The sequence below is a fragment of the Pan troglodytes genome, chromosome 7 (assembly GCF_028858775.2).
Source record: "Pan troglodytes isolate AG18354 chromosome 7, NHGRI_mPanTro3-v2.0_pri, whole genome shotgun sequence".
In the NCBI taxonomy this organism is placed as follows: domain Eukaryota; kingdom Metazoa; phylum Chordata; class Mammalia; order Primates; family Hominidae; genus Pan; species Pan troglodytes.
In genome coordinates, this window is record NC_072405.2 from 70,129,150 (window position 1) to 70,155,384 (window position 26,235).

The following is a 26,235-nucleotide window of genomic DNA, read 5'->3' on the forward strand; positions in this document are numbered from 1 at the left end:
GGGTTATACTTCCAGGATCTTGCGTTACTTCTCCCCACTCCTGAGACCTTACTGGGAAGCTGCTGATCAGTTTCAGGTGTTTTCTATCTATTAGGAGACTGCCTTTCCCTGGTGCCGGCTGTGACCAATTATTACTTTAGAGAAAAGTTAACAACCGCCTGACCATCATGTGATGGTCACCTAACACTTCTGGGTGTGGGTGTGTGTGTGTGTGTGTGTGTGTGTGTGTGTGTGTGTGTGTCCGTTCCTCTCCTGCGCTGCTTATGCCTGACGAGCTACCTACTCTAACAGTTTTGAGTTGCTATTGGTTGTTTATTTTCAATGTTACTACAGTGTTTTCTATGAATGTGTGTTTACATCTAAATTAGTGTGGATCAAATAGTTAATCCCGAAAAGGGAAGAGCAAAACTCTTAAGCTTTAATGGCTTTTCTCTAACTATTGGAGATCTTTTCTATTTTTACCCTAGCAAAGATTTTAATCCATTTTTGTTTCAATTTCTATGTTAAATAAGCCCAAGGCACTTGGTGCTTTGATAGTTGTGATTTGGGCAACAAGCTACTCAATTTTAAGGAAAATAAGATGAAAAGAGAAAACTCTACTGGAATATTTTTCACTAATGTTTTCCTTGAGTTGAATAGCCTCTCCACACTCCTAGTGCTAGAGCTGCCAAATTATATTTACACAATGAGGGGTGATATTGTTTGGATGTATGTCCCCATCCAAATCTCATAATCTCATGTTAATTGTAATCCTCAGTGTTAGAGGTGGGGCCTGGTGGGAGGAGATTGGACCATGGGGGCGATTTCTCATGAACGGTTCAGCACCATCGCTCTTGGTACTGTCCTCGTGATAGTGAATGAGTTCTTGGAGATCTGGTCGTTTACATGTGCGTAACACCTCACCTGCCCCAGCTCTCTTGCTCCTGCTCCTGCTGCCATGTAAGCCTCCTGTGATTGAAAGCTTCCTGTGGCCTCCCTAGAAGCAGATGCCACCATGCTTCCTATACAGCCTGCAGAACTGTGAGCCAATTAAACCTTTTTTCTTTATAAACTACCCAGTCTCAGGTATTTCATTATAGCAATGCAAGAATGGACTAATACCAGTCTCAGGTATTTCTTTATAGCGATGCAAGAATGGACTATTTCAGTTTAATGCTAACATAATTTCAAGGGCATACAGAAATTCAGCCAAAGGGGAAAACACATATGATGCATTTTACTGAACACTGTCCCCTGCCTTCAGGAAAACTGCACTCTATCTCTCACTGTAATGTAGAGCAAGAAGTAAGTTGAATGAAAATGTGCTATCAGGCCAGGCGCAGTGGTTCATGCCTGTAATCCTAGCACTTTAGGAGGCGGAGGTGGGTGGATCGCTTGAGCTCAGGAGTTCTAAACCAGCCTGGGCATCATGGTGAAATGCCATCTTTATAATTTTAAAAATAAGAATTGAAAAAAAAATTAAGAAAGGGAAATGAGAGGCCAGGCGCGGTGGCTCACACCTGTAATCCCAGCAATTTGGAAGGCCGAGGTGGGCGGATCACGAGGTCAGGAGATCGAGACCATCCTGGTTAACAAGGTGAAACCCCGTCTCTACTAAAAAATACAAAAAATTAGAGTTAAGGCAATATAATGGTTTTGTATTTTAAAAGATGGAATTTATTTATTCAACATGACTTTTATAAGAGTAAAGATATAATTCATCTTAAAAAAAAATTAGCCGGGCATGGTGGTGGGCACCTGTAGTCCTAGCTACTTGGGAGGCTAAGGCAGGAGAATAGCGTGAACCCGCGAGACGGAGCTTGCAGTGAGCTGAGATTGCACCACTGCACTCTAGCCTGGGCAACAGAGTGAGACTCTGTCTAAAAAAAAAGGGAAATGCCCTATTCATGGTAGTTAACAGTCACTCAAGGGCCAGAATCTGGGTAATTATTCTAAAAGTATTTTGGCCAAATGTTGCAGCTACCAAATCTAGCGGGTTTCCACTTTAAGATGTCAATACTTGGGTGATGTTCCATGACTCATAATATTCAATTCTGTAATTTGAAAATTACAATAGAAGAATATCTTGATGTTCCAGGGTCTGTCAACTAAACAGTCAATGAACTCTGGGTTTCTGCACACAGCAGCTCTCTTAATGTCACAGTCATTATTGTCAAGTGGTCATCCTGACATTACTTTTTTTTTAAGTCATAAATTAACATTCCTGCAAATATAGTTCTCAAAGTACAATCACACAGCATGGAGTTGTAACCATGAGATGCCACACACACTGAGATTCCATGCACTGAGAACTCTATGATTCACACTCTGATCTTGCTTTTCTTCTTAAATAAAGCAGAGTTTAAGACAGGCAGGGCTGAAAGAAAAAAGCCCAAGGACATAAGAATTTTAATAAATACTTGATATCAAAAAGGAAAAGGAGACAAGATATATAAGCAGAAGTCAGTAACTTTGACAGCAGTAGTGGGGTACTGGCAAGCAAACAGATTTTGAGGACAAGGAGAGCTTTGAGTTGATGGTTCCTAATTTCATTCCTTTGTGGTCAGTAAACATGCTTTGTATGATTTCAGTGCTTTTAAATTTGTTGGGGCTTGTTTTATGGCCTAGTGTATAGTCTTTCCTGGTTAATGTTTCATGTGGACCTGAATTGGATCACTTTTTAAAAATCTATTTTGTTAATCTGTACTTTTTGATTGCAGTATTTCATGTCCTTACATTTAATGTAATTGCTGATAAAGTCTGCCATCTTGTTATGCATTTTTAATGTCCTTTTTGTTGCTGTTGTTGTTCCTCTGTTCCTCCATTACTGCCTTCCTTTACAACAGATAGATATTTACTAGTGTGCCATTTAATTACCTTGTTGTTAATTTTACCCTACTTTTTTGAGTTATTTTCTTAGTGGTTGCCCTGGGAACTAGAATTAATACCTTTAATTAAAACAAGCAATTTCAATTTATTGCTAACATAATTTCAAGGGCATACAGAAATTTTGCTCCAACATAAATCTTTTCCCCTTCCTCCTTTGCACTATTATCATACAAATTACATCTTTCTATGCTATAAGTCCACAAACAATACATATTACATTTATTGCTTTATGCATTGGTTTTGGAATAAGATAGAAGAAAAAACTAATAAAAACACATATATTAATCCCTTTTATGTTTACCCACTATCTTTAGTGATGCTCTTTTTTTTTCTTCATGTGGATTTGTATTACCATCTGGTATCTTTTTATGTCAATCTAAAAAGAACTGCCTTTAATATCTATTGTAGAGCAAGAAATATTGGCTAGCATTAACTTCTCTCAGTTTTTATATATCTGGAAATGTCTTAATTTTGCTAGATGTAGAATTCTTGGTTGGCAGTCTTTTCCTTTCAGTATTTGAATGTCATTCATTGCCTTCTCTCCTCTATGGTTTCTGATGACAAGTTGGCTGTTCATCTTAAAAGGAAGGTTCCTTTTGTGCAATAAGTCCTCTTTCTCTGTGTGCTTTCAAGAATCTCATTTTATTTGATTGTCAATTTGAGATTAGAATTTGAAAAAATAAAATGAAAGTGAAAATAAAATTTAAATTTGGCAATTTGACTGTGATGTGTCTAGGTATGTTTCTGAGTTTATCCTCCTTATAATTCATTGAGCTTCTCAGATATGTAGATTAATGCTTTTTATCTAATCTGGAGGATTTCTGGCCATTATTTTTTCAAACAGTCCTTCTGCCACCTCTCTTTCTTCTCCTGAGGATTCATTCCATTATGCATATGCTGGTACACTTGATCGTGCTCCATAGGTTGTTTTCTTCATTCTCTTTTTCTTCTGTTCCTCAGCATGGATAATCTTAAAGAACCTATTTCCAAATTTGTTGATTATTTCTTTTACCAGCTTAAATCTGGTGTTGAGCCCCTCTAGTGAGTTTTTTAACTTAAGATATTGTACTTTATGACTCCAGATTATCCGTTTAGTTCTTTTTTATAATTTCTGTCTCTTCATTGGAATTCTCTATTTGGGGAGACGTCATTGTAATAATTTCTTTTAAGTCTTTAGACATAGTTTTCTTTAGTTATTAAAACATACTGACGATAGCTGACTTGAAGCCTTTGTTTAGTAAGTTCAGCATCAGGGCCCCTCACAGGCAGTTTCTATTGACTGCATGCTTTTCTGTGCATGTATATACTTTCCTATTTCTTTGTGTGTCATATAATTTTTGTTGAAACTGGACAGTTTTTAGATAATATAATGTGGCAATTCTGGAAATCAGTTCGGTCCCTCTCATAAAATTTGTTGTTGTTCATTTTTGTTATCATTGTCGCTATTTGTTTGTTTACTGACTTTCTGGATTAATTTTGTGAAATCTCTATTGCCTGTAGCCTTACCTGTAGTTGCTCTGGGCACTTGTAATGTTAAAAAAAAATACCTGCCAATAATTGTTTTGACTAATAGCCTGGGAATAGAGCTTTTCTTGCAAGTGAGGACAAATAACAACAATGTCCCGAGAATGCAGCTTTCCAGGTAGAAAGAGAGAGGTTTAAAATGGTGACAATGCTCTGGGTATGGAAATTTGTGAGGTACTAAAAATGTGATGTGGCCACACTAGTGCCTGGAAAGCTATGGTTTTCACTGCTCCAGTGTTTTGAGATTGCCAGTTTTCAAGGCTACCCTGGAACTGGGGAAGAATGGTTGGGAGCAGTTAAAATTACCACCCCACAAACCCTGCTATTCTTATTCAGGTTCAGCAGTTTTTCCTTCAATAAATATTCCTCTAATTGTTGTATGTCTTTGCTAATGTACAGAGTTCTAAAGAAGTTGATTTTAACAAATTTTCTCAGTGCTTTTGTGGAGGGGTAGATTTATGAAGACATTCCCTCTGCCATTCTGATGTTCTGCCTCATTACACAATGTTTTATAAGCAATTAAATGCTTGAGGTTTCATCAGGAACTGAGAACATTCTAAATATCCTTCTCTCTTAAGCAGTAACAATTTCAAGAAAATGAATACCTTTGTCCCTTGCTCCTAAAATAGCAGGTAGAGATAATTTTTTTTCTCTCTAGGCCTTCCTCTCCTGGTGCAGTGCAGTAAGGTAGAATTTTCCTCACATTCAGGAAAAACCAAGGATATCAACTGTTGCAACTTCTTATATGTAAGAAATGCTCAGTAGTAACATTTTTAAATCCCTGGGGCTTCTAACATATTTATGAAAAAACTAGAGAAAAGAAAGTTTATAGAAGGTCATACAATGAACCTAAGTTTTGAGAACCCATCATGTATTAGAGACATGGTCCCTGTCATCTTAGAAGACACAATCTCAGAGAACTAAGAGACTTTAGAATATAGTGTGCTATTTAAAAAGAAAGTATAAAGGGCTTTTGGCTTTATGCAAAGGACTGATATTCCTAGAAGAAGTGACAATTTCTCTAACATCTAAAGGATAAAAAGGAATTGGCTGTGAAGGATATATGAGAGAAGGAAAACAGAAAGAGGTAAAGAAAGAGTCCTCCAGGAAAGAGGGCTACCATATGGGAAGGTCTGTTGGAAGAATTTTGGCTGGAATGAGGATGGTAAAGGGCAGTGGTAAGAGATAAAGGCAGACTAAAGCTGAATCACTGACTGCTGTGGTCTGAATGTTTGTGTCCCCCAAATTCATATGTTGAAATCTAACCACTAATGTGATGATGTTAGGAAGTGGGGCCTTTGGGAGGTGATTTAGGCGAGTAAGATTATTGTCCTTATAAAAAAAGCCTCAGAGAGCTGCCTTCTCTTTTCCATCATGTGAAGACACAACAAGAAAGCACCATCTACAAACCAGGAAGCAGGCCTTCACCAGACACTGAATCTGCTAACACCTTAGTCTTGGACTTCCTCAAAGTAAATTTCTATTGTTTATAAGCCACCGAGTTTATGGCATTTTGTTACAGCAGCTTAAATGGACTACTAAGACACTGACCAAAACTGGAAAGCTGGAAAAGGATATTAACCAAGGGGTTACGTGGTGAGTTAATGTTCACACCGAATGTTAATGTTTTAATAGAGCTGAACATAGAATAGAAAGAGTGAGAAGTCCATTTGGGGAACATAGCTTTGGTAGAATTTTCACAGCAGTTAAACCACAGTGGAGAAGATTTCTTAGAAAATGAGTGGCAAGAAAAAGAGAAAAGAAAGCAAAGAACAATGTTTGGGTCCATGTCAGCCCATAGTAGACTGCCTTCACACAATCAATCATGCTTCTGTCTTCTTAACAAAAGCCTGACTTTGAGCGTCCACCTTCCTCCAGATAAACCATGTATTTGATTTAGAGGAAACTAATCCTTTTCTGGCTGTAGGGGTTGATCTGTTGGTTTGAGAATAATCTCATATCCCCCTGCCAGTAATTCATCTAGAGTGGAAATCTGACTTAAATTGGCTCAATAAGACTGAAAGGAAAGATTACTGGTCCTTAGATGATAGAGAGGTACACCCTCTCTCCTCCTGGAAGCTGGCTGCCTCAGACTGTTGCCAGCCATCTGGTGTTTCAGACTCCCTTGTAACTGTGAGTGCCCATGAGACATGGTTCCCACCAATAGAAGAGGGTCTGCCAGGAGGTTTCCAGAAGGCCATTTACGGCTGGGGTGGTAGCTCAGCAATGTCACTCTCTCCCCCTCTCTTCCAGTGGCTGCTGGCAGCCATCCCGCAGTCAGCCAGCATAAGGACAAAGCTGACCAAGGAGGAAGTGCAGAGCCAAGAACATCTTCCCTTGATTATACTGCCCCGAAGTCTGCCCTACTGCTAGGCTTCCAGCTATGTCAATCAATAACATTTCTTGTTGTTTAAGCCAGGTTTGAATTGCATTTCCGTGTTTTGAATCTGAAAGGATCCCAAAAGGTACAGTAGAGAAATGAACTCACAAAGAGACCATGAATAAAAGATAGTAAAGCAGAATCAGAAGAGTTCGATGGGATCCAATCTGAGGGAGGGTGAAATTTGACAAAAACAAAACAAAACAAAACAAAACAAAACAAAACAAAACAAAACAACCCGACAGTGCTAAATGTAGCCGACCTATCAAGGAAGATGTTGTTCTTGTGCTATTTCTAATCTGGATATGGAACTTTAAAAAATCATCTGTATTAATTGTCACCATGCCATGGTTCCCTGAGCTATAAAATATTCAAAGGCTAACCAATGGCAGCCTATTTTACAATTGGATTATGAAGATTATAAAGTATGCTTTTATAATGACATACAGAATAAACACAGTCAAGTAAGACATAATCTAAGTAGATGAAAACCTCTTTTCCCCAAGTAGACCAAATTAATCAGTGAAGTCTTGTAAGTCTTATAGATACAGTTTATTTTAGATGTTACTTAAAAGAAAAATTATGAAAAATTTCAACATATACCTAAAGGAAGAAAGAACAGTATGACAAACCTCCACATATCCATCAGCCAGATTCTAACATTATCAATATTTTGTCACTCTTGCTCTTCATCCCTGCTTCTTGCACATGTAAAATCAATTGTTTGAACATCAGAATATATTTTCTTATATAAACCATGTACAAATAGCAATTAGAGTCTGAGGTCAAAACCCTGAAGCCATCTAACCTGTAAGATACATGAAGTTTTTACATTTTGAGTAGAAAACAACATGATTGAAACTATGAGTTAATTAACTGTGAGTCTCATTTTATGACTGTCTAAGAAGAGGGGGCTTACCAAAGCAAAAGTAAACTTCTGACCAGTCCCTACCAAAGTCACCAAGTAGAGAGCATTAAAGTTCAGGTTTAACCTACTAATATAAAACATTCCAATTATTTTTAGAGCTATTTAGAATCACTTAGTTTCTCCAAATGCTACAACATTTTCTGCCACAGCATTTTCTAACAATATTTATAACCGCGTTTTCTCTCCATAGTTGCAGGGCCAGTGGTTCTCATAGTGTGTTCCAAGGACATCTGAGAGTTCTCTAGACCCTTTTAGGGGCTCTGCAAGATCAAAACTACTTTCTTAATAATACAAAGATATTATGTGCTCTTTTCATTCTTTTCTGGGCACACAGTAGAGTTTTCCAGAAGCTACGTGAGGTAGGACATCACAGCTCTAACAGGTACATGTGTGAAGCACATGTGAGGATTCTCCTGTTGTCTATTAATCCAGACTCTAAAAAGATTTGTAAAAATACAAAACAATTCCAATCTTCTCACTACATTTTCTGTTTTGAAAATATAATTTTTTAAAAAAGTTATTTATACTGACATGTTATGAGGTTATTTTTAAATAATTCATAAATATATATACAATTTTCTTTCGCTTTTAATGTCCAATGATTATATTGGTAGATGTAAACCACATTCCTTGGGGTAGTCAATAATTTTTAAGAGTATAAGAGGGTCCTGAGGCCAAAAAGGTTAAGAACTCCTACGTTCTGCATGCATTCCCTTCATCATCTAAATGAAACTTTTGGTTAATGAGATGACAACTCTTTTTCCATTATATTTTGCAAATGTCACTAGAAATAAAATCTATCTCTTCCCTGACATTCCTTTTTACGATAAACATTTTCTGATTTTGAGTAGGAAATAGACAAAGATCTGGTGAGGATGATGTCTAAGTTATACTTACCTTTACTAACTCTGTGTAGCCCGTTTCTTTTGGGGTCCACCAAGGCTGTGCTTTCAGTCCATTCACATTGTAGAGTGAGCGTTGCCAGACAGATGCAAAGTGTCCTCTCTTGTGCCCAAGCTCATACCACTTATATGCCTGAAGGAACAGAAAGAATGTGCTCCAAACTGTTCCTTCAACAGAGCATTTTTATTAATTTTAAAATTGAAAACATTAAAAATAAGGTATTACTTTGACACATTTAAATAAAGAGCTTGCTGCTAGGTACCCAAATCTGTTGAAATCTGGTGAAAATATTGTTATTTCACTGGGTTTCTGATTATGACCTATTTGTATAATGAACATGTACATTTTCTTTTCCCCCTTAGGCTGCAGTCTCTCTGGATAGTGGATTCATGCCCTACACATTTTGGTCTCCCTCAAGTGTCCAGCAGGGAGTCGAGCACTTATTTTTTGAATGCATAAATAAGACACCAAAGGGCCTTTTCTATTTTATATTTCCATTAGAAAAAGATTATGATTTTAATAATTTCTTCAAAGATATTTGCATTTACTGAATCAGAATGCTAAAATAAAAAGCAGCTTCTTTTCACATGTACTTTCCATGTCCACATTTAAGAAGGTTACCCCAAGGCGTCAGAGTGCAAACCCTCCATTAAATTAAGTAGACAGAAGGGAAAAATTATTCTGAGTGGGCAATAAATACAATGATAGCCCATTTTAGATTTTTAAAGAAGGAATTTTTGTTCATAATATATATTTTTTTCTGCCATAAGGGATAACATGTGTGGCTTTAGGCTAGCTGCAACACGATACTACTTGCCTCCAAGACTAGCCTTTTCAGGGACAGCTGGCTACGGAGTATGACGCTCTTTATGGCTCCTTTAAATGATGCCCTCACCATATGCTCTCCAAGGAGCCCTGCCCACTTCCTGCACCATGCATGTTTCATTGTCTTTTGAATGGAAGGCTTTCTAATGGTGCACTTAATATTATCCCCTCCACTACTGCAAACCTGATCTAATGATTACTTTTACAGAGATAATTCAAATGTATTTTTGATAAATAAAAATAAGCATTTCATAGTAACTTGAATATCTTCTTTGTAAATCACCAGATACACTTTAGATGTAAAAAATGTTAACTTTTCAAATTTTCCCTCATTAGGAGACTGAAGGGGGATAGCAATACCACCTCATATTTTCAGTAACACTTTACATTGACTACTTTCTTTGAATGTGTTATCTCATTTGATTTTTCCAATAACCCCAAATATCTCCATTTTACAAATGTTGAAACTAAGGTTTATAAAGGCTAAATCTTCTGAACTAGCATTTGGGGCTCCTGGCAACTTATTCTACTCTCCTCCTATTTATATAATTTAGCAAACACTATGAAAAATGATTTTCTTATTTAGTTATCTTTTTTATTAATATCTGAAACTAAGAATGCATATACAAATCATTCTTAAATATTTTCCTTACAATACATGTAAGTTGTAGCCAGAATTCCTTTAAAAACTAGAAAGTTAAAATGGCTAATTGTTATCTAATTTTTTTAAAAAATAGCATATATCTTTGAAATTAATTTGACTATTGTGGTTATTTTTGTCCAACTAAAATTTAGGATTTTACTTCCTATGCTTTTCAGGGCAAAAGTGAACAATAATACTAAGGACAACAGATTGTTTTTTCAAAAATCTGACAGTCCATTTTTGAGTCATCACAATTCATTTTAAGGATAAAGTGTATTGCTAGAATAGTGAGAAAAGAAGTTATTGTAGAAAAATAAAAACAGCAAACATTACAGCTGTAGTTCAAGAGTTGGAAGCCTTAGATTTTAGTTCCGGCCTTTAATTAGCCCTCAACATGCTAGATGTCTGGGCAAGTTACAACAGCATGTTTAAACTATCTATAAGGTCTTTTCTGACACTCAAAGTAAGTAATCCTGCATCAAGTAGGACTCAATTTTTCACTCTCCCGTCATATAAATTTTAGGAGAAACAAAATTGTGAAAGTGATATATCAGAAATTTTTAAAAATCACCTTTAATAATATGTGACACAGGGGACCCAATGAATTCAGCTAGATTGCTTTTTAAAAAAACATCTAAACTACTTTACAATAAAAAATTGCTATAAAATCAAAGATCAAGTTAGAATCCCCTGAAAATTTCTCTACTATTTCCTGTCTAATCAGCAATTTTCCTGTCTAATCAGCAATTAGGAATATTAAAATAGACAGTAGGAGGCCCTGGGACACAGGGGCAGTAAGAGCCCCTGGGCCACATTTAAGAAGTTAAATGTATTTTATATCAATGTTGTCTCTACTTTCTTCCAATCGTTGCTATGTATGGTTTTTATGCACATGTACATACACACACACACACACACACACACACATAAGAGAAAGAGAGAGAGAGAGACAGAGACAGAAAGTATGTCAGATGACTGGATCCCAGAAAAACCCAGGCCACATCTGTGGAATGGGCTGTCATAAGTGGCCCCAGCTGGGGTATGTTTTGCCTGGAGCCCACTGTCCAGTGAGGCCTGAGAGACACACTTCTGGTGAGAAGAGCTGGCTGCAACTTGCCTAAGGATTGTAAATGCTATCGCGTGCAAACAGAACGTTATGTTATTTTGCATGGTAGGCTTTTTGAGCATAGGGTGGCTTGAAATACACTGAGACCAAGTAAGAAACAACATCCAGGTTCTTACAGCTATCATTGAGGACGCAGTTGACAAAGACAGGAGTTAGCACTGACTGAGCAAGAGGGAGGGTGAGGGGGATGCCAAAAACATGAGAAAGCCAGATCTCCACAGCTGGCCCTGACTAGACTGGAGTAAGGAGGAGAGGGAGGAGCTCAAGCTCACTCAAATCTTGATCCTGGGAAGATGGGAATATCATTGAATGAGAGAAGGAACCTAGGAGGAAAAACGGTTTAGAGAAAGACAAGTAAGTTGTCTCTGTGCCATCGTGTGGGACACTGAGCTGGCAGTAGACATGAGAATGGGGACTTGGAGAAGGAGACTAAATCTAGCTAGAACGTGGATTTGGAAGTTATGGGAATACCGAGAACTGCTATCTGAATTGCTGCAGACCCTCATGGTTTGTCCCCCGTCTTCCTGCCCATACTAAACGGACCACTTAGAAAAATTTTCCTCACAACACATTTTCTTGTCAGTCTCTGCAGCACAGAGGCTGTGGCTTTGCTTTTTGCAGATCCATCCTCTTTCAGAGTTGGAGCAGTGCTCTAGGCATAAAAACGTGACAGGTGTTTACTTCCTGATATGCAAACTCAGAGCACGACAGCCAAGTCAGACTCAACACCTAATATTGGGAATATACTAACATGGAGTTTCTACAGGTTTGTTTCTGTTCTCCTGTAAGAACGAATCCTTCTGAACTTTTTAAATTCAAGAACTGTGCTGTTCTTTGCATATTCATGATAATTAAGTTGGTAGAACAGTCCCATATGTTCAAATCCCAAGCCCTTAACAAGTGTATAGTAATGAACTTTTTGCCCTTGAAGTAATGGCTGTTTTCATCTAAGATGTGAGATAAATCATAGGCTTCTTTCATCTGTCTTTGCCCTGGACTCTGAAATGTTCAAAGATAAATTAATTAGTGATGATTACATTTACAGTAGTCAGACATGAACATTTATCCAGTGTTAGATGTTGTAGCAAAATCTTTCTTATCCCTCTCATTCAAAGGAGTTCTGAGTGATTACATCTAAAAGAAAAATGCGATGCAAAAAGGATTACTAATCAGCAATTTCTTCTCCCATCTTTCTCTTTAATTCTAATATCTCATTCCATTTCAGTTGACTGGTAGGTTAGAGGGGGAAAGGTACAGATAAACAGACATGTATAAATCAAAAAGTGTCAATTATCTGAACTTCTAGTACCTCCAGATTGGTTCATGTTCCTAGCAGACAATTACGTTATCACAAACCCCTTCACTTCTCTGAACCCTCAATTCCCCAGATGATTCCATGTTCTTATTAATTTTAGAAACCTGAAGCTGTATTATCCTTAGATGTCACTTTATTACATACATGGAATGCAATGGTTACAAAGATTCAGTGTCTCACTTTACCCTTTTATCCACTGACTCTAAGGAGAGCCCAGCTCTCACCCCCGCAATGAAGCAGGACAGGAAAGGAGGGCTTTGCCATCCAGCAGGGCTGCATAAATCGTAAATCATGGTAGACTGTGACAGAGTTTTGAAATTTATAGTATGCGATGTCATGATTAATGAGACAATGTTATGGTTATAGAAGCAGACACTGTACTCCGAAAAAGATAACCATTACAAAGGAAACATGGAACTTGTTTAGCTACTACATTTTTTGTGTCAATCCCTATCATTACTATCACCACAATGTTCGCCTTAAACTTGGTATTAAATATTTCAGAGGATAAGTTACACAACTAACCATTAGGATCTGTGTGATTAGGAATCAGCTGATAAAGACTTCATTCTAAAAAGAACTACTTTTAAAAGTCCAAAATAAAACAAAAATGAATCTAGTCAAACTGTTAAAATATTTCTAAAAATTTAAATTATTTCAGTGACATCTCTTCATTTCAAAATTTAAAAAATACTTTTCCAAGGCAATTTCTATCTCTCTGTACACACACAGACACACACACACAGATACACACAGACAAAAACATACACAGACATGTACCAACTTAGAGATTGCTTTTGTGATTACTTAGCTGATTTCTTGAAAGAAACTATAAAAGCCAAATCCCAAAAATTCTTTAAAGGGTTAAGCTGGAGTTGTTGGGTTGTTCCAAAGATAGTTTAAGTAACTAAATAGATTATATCACTGCTTTCGAAAGTTCACACTCAAAATATTTTTTGAATTCTAACTTTCCTAGAAATAATTATTCTCCCAACTCCATCCTCTGTTAGAGAGAATCAGAAATTCACACACCCATTACCTCTTTGTTCCCAACCCTCTGCATGGCATCCCCCAGGTGGAAATAAAATCTCCCATCATCAGTGCCAGGATCTCCAGATTCTATTCCTTCCTGTAGAAAGGACAGTGTTAGTATGGGTAAAATAATTAAATACCAGATTCCATTAATTGATTTACGTAGCTTTTCTTATGGCACATCGTAAGAAAACCTAAAAACCAGAAAAATACATCTCCATATTAAACTTTTGGAATGAGGTTACTGGTCAACATTTGCAATGCCAAAACAAAAGGAGGTCATAAAGCTAAATTTAACAATGCATTCATCATTAATTCACAGTGGAATGGCCCACAAAATTAGTATGATACTTTGTGTACCTTCTGTGTGGGAGCAATCGTATTTCAATATTTCGAAGAATTTCTCTGGCTGGATAGCTCTTACATTTATTTTGCTCTCCAAATCTGACCATATGTCATCTAGAGGCTTTTTATTCCTAAACCAAAATGTTTAACTGCTCATGTTTGAAGTGATGGCAGTCCAACTGCGAGTATTATTTCTTTCCATTCAAAACAAATGTGTCTTTACCTTTTAATGATTTTTTTTTTTTTACAAAACATACAGGAGAATTAAAGCCAATTTGAATCTTTAAAAATGTAATTTTTATTAAACAAATCCCTATTCTAAAACATTTTCCTAATTCTCTGATTTCTCACACAATGACTGAAATTGAGATTGATGAACCCCATTCCCCTCCCCACAAAGAGAAAAGAGAAAATATTAAAGCAACAGAATGCATTTAGAAAAGCAGAAGGATAAAAGTTAAAAATATGTAAATGTCAAGGACTTCTTTCTAAAAATCTGCATCCTTGAGGCCTCTTCACAAGAAGCCTATTATCTTTCACTAGGAAGAAATTGTATTTACATAATGTTGGAAATGAGCAAGCTGCACGACAGAATGGGAAAGGCATCATCACTCAGGACAGGAAGGGAGCTGCGGCGAGGGCTTCTAATTGACCAACACTCAAGTGTCCTTGCTTGATAACTGACCAGGCCAGCTCTTGCTTTCCCTATCTCTGAAGCAGGCAGAGTACCAGTAAGTCATCCTATGTCAAAGGAAATGTAAGGAGACACTTTAAATCACAGAAACCCACATGCCCACAGGGCCCTGGCAGGAAATGTGAAGTGCTTGACAGGGGTCCAGGGACAGCCCCATCCCAAGGGGGGAACACCGCTTGTCTGTGTGCAGGGAAGTGAGCCAGATATGACGTTTCAAGAGAAACTAGAAGTCTGCATAATTATACAAAAATGCTCAGATTCTCAAATAAGGCAAGCAATTAAAATGGTTTTTAATAGAACCATGCCAGCCAAATAAAACATGCAAGCTATTTGCAATCAGTGGGTTACTATTTGGGATCTCCGATTTAAGTCATGTGAAAGAAAGAGATCATAAAAGTGGAATATATTGATACTTAAAAAAAAGCCTACAGCTATCTAATCAGCTATGTCCAATATGGTAGCTGCTAGCCACACATTACTGCTAAATTAAAATAAAATGAAAAATTCACTTCCTCAGTCCCAGTGGCCACATTTCAGGTGCTCAATGGCCACATGTGGCCAGTGGCCATCATATTGGAGAACACAGATAAAAAACATTTCCATCACAGTAGAAAATTCTTTTTTTTTAAAGACAGGGTCTTGCTCTGTTTTTTTGTTTTGTTTTTTTTAATATTATATACATTTTTTAGAGACAGGGTCTCAGTCTGTCGCTCAGGCTGGAGGGCAGTAATGCATTCACAGCTCAATGCAGCCTCGACCTCCAGGGCCTGAGTAGCTGGGACCACAGGCATGTGCCACCATATCTGGTTGATTTTTAGAATTTTCTGTAGAGATGGATCTCACTAGGTTGCCTAGGCTGGTCTCAAACTCTTATCCTCAAGTGATTCTCCCACCTTGGTCTCCAAAAGTGTTGGGCTTACAGGTGGGAGCCACTGCACCTGGCCCACAGCAGAAAATTCTACTGGGCAGCCCTGGTCTACACCACCTGTGATTCTGCTGAATTGATGAGGATTTAATTAGATTTGAGAAAAAAGGCATATTTTAATTTGAATATTTTGAGCAATGACCTTTTCAGCCAGTATTTGTTACCTCACTTTGTGTGGGTAGTTAAGAGTACTATTCTGAGTACAGTAAATATATAATTAACTTGTAAAAGGAACATATAATGCATTGTCTATATTTAATACATATGTGTGTGTGTGTGTGTGTGTGTGTGTATATATATATATATATATATATATATATATATATATATTATTTATTTATTTTTTTGAGACACAGTTTCACTCTGTTGCCCAGGCTGGTGTGCAACTTCTCCAGGGTTCTCCTGGGTTCTCCAGACTTCTCCAACGTCTCCTGGATTCAAGTGATTCTCATGCTTCAGCCTCCCGAGTAGCTGGGATTACAGGTGCACACCACCACACCAGGCTCATTTTTGTATTTTTAGTAGAGACAGGGATTCACCATGTTGGCCAGGCTGGTCTTGAACTCCTGACCTCAGGTGACCACCCACCTTGGCCACCCAAAGTGCTGGGATTACAGGCATGAGCCACCACACCCGCCTATTGTCTTTATTTAAAAATATTTAAAGTATCACTAATTTTGTCTGCCTTTGCCATTTATTTAAAAACTAATAACAACTTCAGTTTTATAAATTTTTAAATAAAATATTTTCCAAATCATCTCTGCTCAAGTGGTTGGTATTCTGACATCTGACACTTTTGGTTACAGTGGGGCCCACGCTGCTTATGAATGTCATGGTCTGAGGGTGGACATCCTGAGGATGAAAATACTCAGCAGTGCATGCAATCAATCTACAAGGAATAAGCAAGTGTGTCCCAATAACTCGAAGGACTCGAAAGATGAAAGGAGAGGAGAAGCAGTGAGCATTACCTTTAAATATGGGATGCTCTCAGCAATTTTGTTCTGTGCCTTCAGGATGAAGCCATAATGGACTTTGGCAAAGCCATCATTAGGTGTCACACTCAGCACCTAAACTCAAAGAAAACACAGAACATAACTCAAAGAAAACATAGGTGATTGCTTAGAAAATTCTACAAATGACTGTCAAAACCAGTTTTAATTAGCTTTGTTGTACTTGGATTGGATTATGATGTTACAGCTGAAAACACCATAGTACTTTGTCTCATGGCAATATCATTAAGCTTAAATGGCTCCATTTCCTCTCAACTCAATATGCTTTGCACATTTACACAATGGTTCTTCAAGAATGAAGAAATGAATGAAAAGGCAATAACCGTTAAAGCATCACTTTAACAATGCAAATCAGCAAAATATCTCTCAATTGATATGACTTCAATATTTTTTAGTGATCAAGGGAAAATGGCTTTAAATTTGCTATACTTGAAGACAATTCTGAATGGTTATTAGACATCACTTCATATACAAGCTTTATACATTGCCTTAATTAAGAGAAAATTTAGATTTGCATTTGTAATACATCACAATCCATTCATTCAACAGAAAACTTCTTGAGTGCCCAGACCATTTTAAGCCCTGAAGATAAAGTGGTGAGCAAATCCAATATTCTGTGATAAAACCCAGGTAAATATTTCATATAAATCACGTCATTGTTTATTATTATATGCATTCATTATGATTTAAAGATAAATTATGCAAAGTGCCTCTAAATTAAATATTAATAGTGAGAAACCAGAACAACAACATTTAACTTGAAAAGCTACTTAGACAAACTAATTTATGGAACAAAAGAGAAGGATGGAGAAGGTTTGAGTTGGTGCATGTAGGGAAAGATGCATCTCCCATCTCTTCTCTCCATCCTTGAGCCTGAGTAGAAAAAGGGAAGTCACAGCCACAGTAGGACTACAATGGGGTTACACAGAAGGATCAAGTGTACACGCAGGGGACACCAGGCCCTTGGGGGGCCCACACAACACACACCGCAGATGCTGTAGCATTTTCAGTGTGCATCTTGTCCTGCACCTCATCGATTAGCAAATCTAGCCAACACTACCTTCAAAATAGATTCAGAAACATACCATGTGTCACTTCCTTCACCACTGCTACCCTGACCCAAGAGAGGTATCTCATCATCTCTCTATATCTTCTTACAGGAGCCTCCTCACTGCAGATCCTCTGCATGCCTGGCTCTGCCCCTGTGTAGTCCACTCTCCGCTTGCTAAATCCTAGGTCAGATCTCAACCCTCCTCTGCTGCATTGCACTCAGAGTGAGTGCAAGATAGGGTTCCTGGAACCACCCCCAAGGCCTCCCTTGGCTGGGCCTCTCCATTGCTCTGGCCTCCTCTCCTGCCCCTGCCCCTCCCAGCCAAGCCTCTGAGGTATGTTGGACTTCTTGCTGCTCCACAGCAAGCCAAAGATACCCCTGCCTCAGGGTCTTTGCATTCACAGTACCCCTCTGGCTCAGACTCCTCCGCCAGACATCCCCACAGCAAGCTCCCTTACCTCCGTGAAGCCTACGCCTGACCATCACCCGCATTACTAAAACAGAACCCCCTCCATCCCTAGTCACTCTCCAACTTCTTTACCTTGACTCACTTTTCTTCATAGCACTTGTCACCGTCTGACCTAGTGTACTTTTATTTCTCCCACTAAGATGCAAGCTCTACAGGGATTTTGTCTGTTTTGCTCATTGCTCATCCCCACTGCCTGCTATGCATAGCATAGCATTCAGGTGCCCGAGAAACCTGTACTAAATGCTCAGATGAGTACATGCTGGGCTTTCCTCCCTAACTAGACCTCTGAAAGCCCAGATCCTGCTTCTCTGCAGTTTCCACAGTGCTGTTCCCAAGCTAGACATTGAGCAGGAGCTCAATAAATACCTCTGGCATTGAACTAAATTGACACAGATGATGATTCTGCCAGCATAACCATGGAGGGATTATTATAATTATTACAGCTACACAGATGACATTTCTGTCTACTGCAGGCACACAGCCATTATCTCAAGTAATTAACAAATTTATTGATTTACTAGACATCTTAGAACACACAGAACTCTTCCAGGCCCTGGGCATAGAAAGATAAATGAGATATACTCTCTTTTCTCAGGGGGCTCTCACTCAAGTGAGGGAGACAGATTTAGAAGTAGACAAATTTAGAAGTAGACAATGCAAGATGGTAAATGTAGCTATAGATAGGCATGAAGCATGCAGGGGTTATATAAGAGGGGCACCTGGCTCACTCTAGGATGAGTGTGGATGGGGCCAAGCTCTGAAAGGTATTTAGGGATAAATAGGAGTTCACCAGGAAAAGGAAGTGTGGGATGATGGAGGAAAAGGCATTCAAGGTATATTAGAAAGTGAGTAGAAAGGGATAGTGGGCCAGGAAAAGCAAAAGAGAATGTTGTTAAATTATTAACAAAAGGTGATAGCAGAAGAGATTGGAGAAAAGGCAGAAGTCAAATTAAATCACAAAGGGTCCTGTTTAGTATCAAGTACAAGGTAATCTCCTGGGGAGTAGAAAAAAATTACATACACTTCTACTTGTATCTGTCTCTCAAATAGTGTGAAACAAGCTCTGTGGCTCTACTGTGATCTGCACGGTGGACAGCCATGTGTCCCATTCAGGAAAAACACTGTCAGGAGGCGAGGGTCGGGGCTCAGACTCCAGGGCAGCTGACAGTGCTGCCCTCCCTGCTTGCTTCTTTGTGCGTGGGTACCATGCTCACTGCAGTTTATATGCGAATGTGTAATGGACATGCAGGTTGTATTATCTAGTTGTAATCAACAAACCCTCAGAAAATGACAAGTGGTTTTACGAGATTTCTAAAAAACCCAGATTGAGGCTACAGTTGCCCTTTGAACAACATGGGTTTGAAATGCATGGATTATCTTCCGCCTCTGCTGCCCCTGAGACAAGACCAACTCCCCCTCATCCTCCTCCTCTTCCTCGGCCTAGTTAAGGCGAAAACAGTGAGGATGCAAACTTTAATCATCCACTTCCTCTTAATGAATAGCAAATATATTTTCTCTTCCTTATGGTTTTTACAGTTTCTAATTTTTTAATTTTTGTAGGTACATTGTAGGTGTATGTATTTATGGGGTACATGAGATGTTTTGATACAGGCATACTATGCATACTAATTACATCATGGAAGATGGGGTATCCAGCCCCTCAGACATTTATCCTTTGTGTTACAAATAATCCAATTATATTCTTTTAGTTTCCTTATGCTTTTTAAAATAACATGTTCTTTTCTCTAGCTTACTTCATTATAAGAATATAACATATAGTACATATACAAAATATGCGTTAATCGACTGTTTATGCTACCCGGTGGCTTCTGGTCAACAGCAGACTATTAGTAGTTAAGTTTTTGGGGAGTCAAAATGTGCACATGGATTTTCAACTGCCCAGGAGGTTAGCATCCCCAACCCCTGTGTTGTTCAAGGACCAACTGTAATATTAGACAGATTGTCTCTCTCTTTCTTTCTCTCTCTCTATAAAACACACACATCCATACACAAACACAAAGCACAGACAAAAACAACCACAACCTCATACAGCCGACATTTCTATCCCCAGTACAAACTCTTTGCATGATACATTCCTGGGATTTTAAAAAGTTATATAATCATAAAATCATAAATATTAATTTTTCAGCAAGAGTTAAAAGATTTTCTGGCAGTTAAATAGAATTTTATATTTGACATCATCTTAAAAATTGTTTTGGGGTATGTACCTTTTGTAATGCACATGTATATTAGTGCATATATATATACGTAATATTATGTGGGTACATACATGTACACATAACATATAAGTACATAAACATATCTCAGGCATTTGCTTGAACATTTTAGTCTGGAAGGGCCGCCATCAAGCATGTTTGAAGACCACTGCTGCAGGAAATGAGAACCACAGAAGATTTAAAGCCGAGGGAGATGATCAGGGTTGTGTTTTGGTGTTGGTAAGGGTTGGGGGAGAGCAAGCTAGGACAGGATAAACCTGTCCCTGCTCAGGCAAGAGATGACGGGTGCTTTGGTTACAAAGGGAAGGGATTTGAAAGTTAATCAGAAGTTAAAATGAACACAAATTCGTGATTTGGTACCAGATTATAAACTTCATGTGGGCACATTCTGCGTGTGTTTCATGAACTACTGTTTCTCTAGCTAGTGTGTATGGGTTTTAATAGATGTGTGTTGGCTGAGTGAATGGGTATACGTGAGCAGTGGCAGGTGAGTCAGGAGTGGCATGAAACTCCCCACTGTAACACCTGGGCAGCTGCTAATGTTGCCAACTTGCAAGAGAATCCCAGGAGGGGCCGCAAAAAGCCACAAACTGGAGCAAATGATGTCACACCATTTTAAAGCCAGTTTCTTTGTTGCAACTAAAAGCAGCAAAAAACTGGAAAAATAAAAATATCAATGATTTTTATAACTGTACTCAAAAGTAAAAATTAACATGAAGAAAAATATAAAATTACAATGTCTGTTTTCTAAAAATGATCTTTAACATAAACATATCAAGAAAAACCTTGGTTAATGAAAGAGACTCCATTAGATAATAGCTTATTAAAAGTGAGAGGACTGGAAAAAAGGCGACCCCCACACATATTTTCAGTCTATTCATGCTTTAAAAAAAAACTCATTCAGTTGAATAATATCCTTATATTTTAGACTTTCTGCATCCTATTATGCATATTCAGATGAGATTATGATATAAAATGTATAAACAACAGGTAAATTTTATTTTTCGGGATGAAGTAAAATGTTTCACATATCTGAGATTTAGCGTCAGGTAAAGGGATGAATATCCTGAAGGGAGGTTTTAAAAAGGTGAGGAAGGACAAATCCACAGTGTATTAGAGAAACCAGTATGCTGTCAGATCCTGCCCTAACCTCAAACGTGCTTGCACCCAGTCAACACTTGAGAATGTTTTTTAGATGGAAAGAAAGAAGGAGAAAAGGGTGCAGGAAGGTAGGAAGCGAGAGAGGGAGGGGTAGAGGGACAGAAGAAAGAAAATAGGGAAGAATTCTACAAGGAAGGAAGGGAATGAGGAGTAAGGGAAGGAAGGGAAGAAGGAAGGAACGAAGGAAGGAAGGGAGAGAGGGAGAGAGGGAGGAAGGAAGGAAGGAAGGGAGAGAGGGAGGGAGGAAGGGAGGGAGGAAGGAAGGAAGGAAGGAAGGAAGGAAGGAAGGAAGGAAGTTAGGAATTCTACAAGTTCCATTTTTGTGGCCTCTGACAGTGACAAAATAATGGATATGTTTGTTATAGCTTCACAATTCTTACATTCACAGACCCTGATTCACTGAGGTATATGATGCTTCTCTTAACCATACTCTGTAAGACAGGGCATTGAGTGTTATGTGTTGGCCATTAACAAATGCAATGTTCCACATGGAATTAATTTATGGCCTGGAATAGGTCTTTAGTAAATGGCACACATTGTCAACATTAAAGGTTCAATCCACCCTGTGTAGCTATTAGTGATGTTATAAAAGCAAAGGTCTTATTTCTGCTCTCTCAGAAAATATAAAAATTATGAGAAAGGTAAAAAGACAACTGCTTCAAAATTCAATGATTTTCATTACACAATAATAGCAATACACAGAGGAAAGTACCGCTTTGAGAATAGACCCAGTCCCTACCAGAGTATGAAATTGCTGTTCTTGATGGCATTTAAAAAATACTGTAAAAGGAGTAGGGTGAGATGACTTGTGCCTGTAATCCCAGCTATTTTGGAGGCCTGAGGCAGGAGGGTCACTTGTGGCCAGGAATTTGAATCCAGCCTGGATATCATAGGAAGACCTCACCATCACTAAAGAATTTTTTAAAATTTAACTGGGCATGATGGCATGTGCCTGTAGTCCCAGCTACTTAAGAGGCTGAAGCAGGAGGATTGCTTGAGTCCGGGACATGGATGCTGAGGTGAGGTATGATCACATCATTACACTCCAGTCTGGGCAACAGAGTGAGACCATGTGTCAAAAACAAATACAAAAGCAAAACAAAACTGTAGCAGAAATCATACTATCACTGAGTGGTAGCATCTTGATGTACACTTCACCAGCTTGAAAACCATTGATCAAAGGGCCTAAATTAAAGAATAACAAGTAAACATGTTCATCTTTCTTTTACAGAGGCATCAACTTTCTCCATCTTCAAAATTCATTGGGCATCCTCTTCATTCTGTACCAAATGAATTCCTCCACTGCCTAAAGAAGTCATATTTCTCTAGATTTTCTAGTTACTTGTGACTTAGAGGTTATCTATCAACATCTGTTATAAAGTAGAAATCCTTTGAAAGGTATCCTTGCCAGAGGATTTGAAGAGTCAGTGCCCTGCTGAAAAGTGAGTAATTTATGTCACATGCTTGAAAGGCCCCTGTTCTATAGCCTCTCTCTAGACCATACTTCTGCCAAAAAAAAAAAAAGGAAAGAGTGTGTCTGTGTGTGTGTGCGTGTGTGTGTGTGTGTAACATTCACAGGAACTTAAATTCTTCTTCCTGTCATAAAGAACAATTTTAGAAAGACTATGTATGGAAAGATAAATATGAAGTTTTAAAAGCATCACAATTATAAGTTGAAGGCTTTAATGTACTAAGTGTTAACTAAGATTTAAAAATCTTCTGATCTAGGAAGAAAAGCAATGTTAAAACATATTTTAGAATATGTTAACTATAATAATACTTACATGCTTTTTAACTTAATTTAAAATAAAGAGAGACTGGGTATAATAAATGTAATTTGCAAATAGCCTTAGAACTTAATTTGACGTAGTTAATACAAGATTGATGCTTACCTCTTCATAAACTTTCTTTGCATTGTCATTATCTCCTATCAAGAGGTATCCCACGCCAAGGTCATTTTTTAAGGAAGTATCATTGGGAAATAGTTGAACTAATCTCTGCAGGGTAAGCAGGGAACCTCTCATATGACCTGAGTAGGTGGGAATTAAAAAAAAATAGAAATAAAAACAGATTATGTACACTTTTGTATTGAGAATGTAAGTCATGAGAGACTATTCACCAGAGCCTGAGAACCAGCTCAAATCTGGCTTTATTAGTGGTTTACTAAGTACCTAGTAGGATTTCATAATGTAGTCACAATGGTATTAATAACTGCCATAAGTAGATACTGAATATGGTATTGATTATAAACATCTAAAGACATTCTCATTTTTTACATTCAGCAATGTTTACCATTTTATGTTAAATTCCTTCTCAAGAAAAACTTAGTTAACAATTCCTCATTAAAAAAAAAAGTTCTGCTGAAATCTTTTTGGTTTATTAACTTTATGAATAGGGGATAAGCAATAAAAAGTCTTAACTAACTTCAGGGTCTAGCACCCTGTATGCAATTCGAAAAGGCACCAAAGTACATAGGACAGTACCTAACTGCTGACACATCCCCTATGAATGACAAGTGTATTCATCTCTAGGTAATGACCTAGTCATGGAGCAAATGATACATCATCCAGTATTATGGGGCCCTCTCGTGGACAAAGGCATACTTTGCACGCATGAATCATGAAAAAACCCAGCTTCAATTATCTGTATAAAAGAACATGTGCAAAAAGAGGACTAGCATCAACGAAAAAAGCCATGAATTATCTAAAGGGCTTAGTTGCCCACAATCTAGGAGAGTGATGGGAGTGTCAGTACGCTAAAGCAGCTGTATATTCCACTGCCAAACCATCTGCCATAAAGCATCACCAACTCATCCGACGGTCTATGCCCTTATTACCAGCCAATCATATTCCAACCAGAACCCTAGCCATTTCCTCACTAACAAATCTGGGCTTCCTTTTCTATACCTTTCCTTCCCCCTATCTGTCCACCTAGGCTCACACTTTCTTCTAGAATTCTCCTATTATCCACAACAAAAGCATGGACACAAACTCCTCCTGCAGCCATCTGCTCCCCATCCCTTCCACTCTGCATCTGGGAACCCTGTTGTGTTGTGACCAACTTCACCACCTTGTCATTTTCACTAAAATCTTCTGTCTCCATTTGCCTCAGAGCCTCCTCGAGTGAACTTGCTTTATTCTCAAGGACATTCTGAGAGGACTACATTCAAATGCTGATGGATTGCTGTGGAAGAGGCAGTCACCTTCCCAGGGCCGAGGACAGGGTGAGGCCAGAGAGGCACTCAGAGTTAGATTTCAGAGGATGCCAAAAAAGTTCATAATTTTGATGTGAAGGCTAGTTTAATGCATCCTTTTAAAAAATCAATATTAATGTAAAACATTCATGATGAAGAAAATGTTAACACTTTAGTGACAGAATCACTAAACAGTGCTAAGCAGAGCCATAGTGGAGACTGAGGCAAGAGGAAAACTCAGTAATGCTGATTCTTTTTTTTGAGATGGAGTCTTGCTCTGTCGCCCAGGCTGGAGTGCAGTGGCACGATCTTGGCTCACTGCAACCTCTGCCTTCTGGGTTCAAGTGATTCTCCTGCCTCAGCTCTTGAGTAGCTGGGATTACAGGTGCCCGCCACTATGCCCGGCTAATTTTTGTATTTTCAGTAGAGACCAGGTTTCACCATGTTGGCCAGGCAGGTCTGGAACTCCTGACCTCAGGTGATCTGCCCGTCTTGGCTTCCCAAAGTGCTGGGATTACAGGCGTGAGCCACTGTGTCCGGGCAGTAATGCTGATTTTGCGTCCATGGCGAGTGCCCGCATTGCCTCTCTGGAGTCCCGGCCCTGCCTTTTCTGTGCTGAATTTGTGCTGCATGTTTTTGTTCTGCTGCACTGGTCCCTATGAATATTAGTCTAACTGACCATTTCTTATCATTTTTAATCATCACATGGACTTTAGTCCTATTTTGTTTATCTACAAAAGTGATACAACTCCTCTTCATTCTAATCCTCAGAAAACCAATAGGAGGGTCCATTGGGCCTTGACTCTAATCTATAGGAGCCTCCCCTAAGTGACATTAATAATCTGTCCATGTAACTATCTTGCCAGCCGAGCACCTGCCTTGGCAGTGACTCATAGCTTAGCTCCTTCCCTCCATGTTGACTGATGATCTGTTATGGGGAGAGAATTGTAAGCCTGGTTATTGTGAAGTTAGCTAACAGCTAGTCTTACTTGCCTTTGGTACTGGGAACCTGGGTCAGTCCAGAGGATGGTATATGATGTTCTATATTATGTATGCTACTTTAAGCATCTAGCTGGTATCATTTTTCCTCAAATGATAGTCTTTAGATTGTAGCCTCCAATATCTGATGATATATGATATGATGTTCTTTTCAAAGTATTTGCAAATTTACTTCATGATTATTTTTTTTCTAGCATTTTCCTTGATATAGGGTCAAATCTTACCAGTAAATTTTTTTTAGAGTACCAGAAACAGCTATTATTCATTTATACAAAATTTCCACAGATAATTTCAACCTCTATGAATCATTTTGCTATAGTTAAGGAAGAAAAGAATTTGGTATCACAGGAAGAGTTTTTTATTCCAGACCTATTAATCTGTTAGCTATGATTCCTTAGGCAAATTATACAAGCTATCATAAAATGGGAAGAAAGAGGGAGAAGAGAGCTAGCAGAGATTTGTTCATGAAATTTAAGGGAAGAAAACATCTCCATAAGATAAAAGTGTAAGATGAAGTAGCAAGTGCTAATGTAGAAGCTGTAGCAAGTTTCCAGAAGATCTAGCTAAGATCATTGATGAAGTGATCTACACTAAACAGCTAAGATCA

The 26,235-nt window shown here is 38.3% G+C and overlaps 1 protein-coding gene across 43 annotated transcripts in view; it reads right to left on the reverse strand.

Annotated features, from left to right (window-relative positions):
* ASPH (aspartate beta-hydroxylase) overlaps positions 1-26,235 on the reverse strand; it is a 213,598-nt gene that overhangs the window by 38,267 nt on the left and 149,096 nt on the right. For all 43 annotated transcript variants that reach the window (XM_519784.8, XM_063817143.1, XM_063817142.1 and 40 more), the window contains 4 exons: positions 23,329-23,465; positions 16,477-16,575; positions 13,552-13,641; positions 8,598-8,735 (listed from right to left, as the gene is read on the reverse strand). In XM_519784.8, coding sequence (XP_519784.7) covers positions 8,598-8,735; positions 13,552-13,641; positions 16,477-16,575; positions 23,329-23,465 — 464 coding nt within the window. The remainder of the gene's footprint in view (positions 1-8,597; positions 8,736-13,551; positions 13,642-16,476; positions 16,576-23,328; positions 23,466-26,235) is intronic.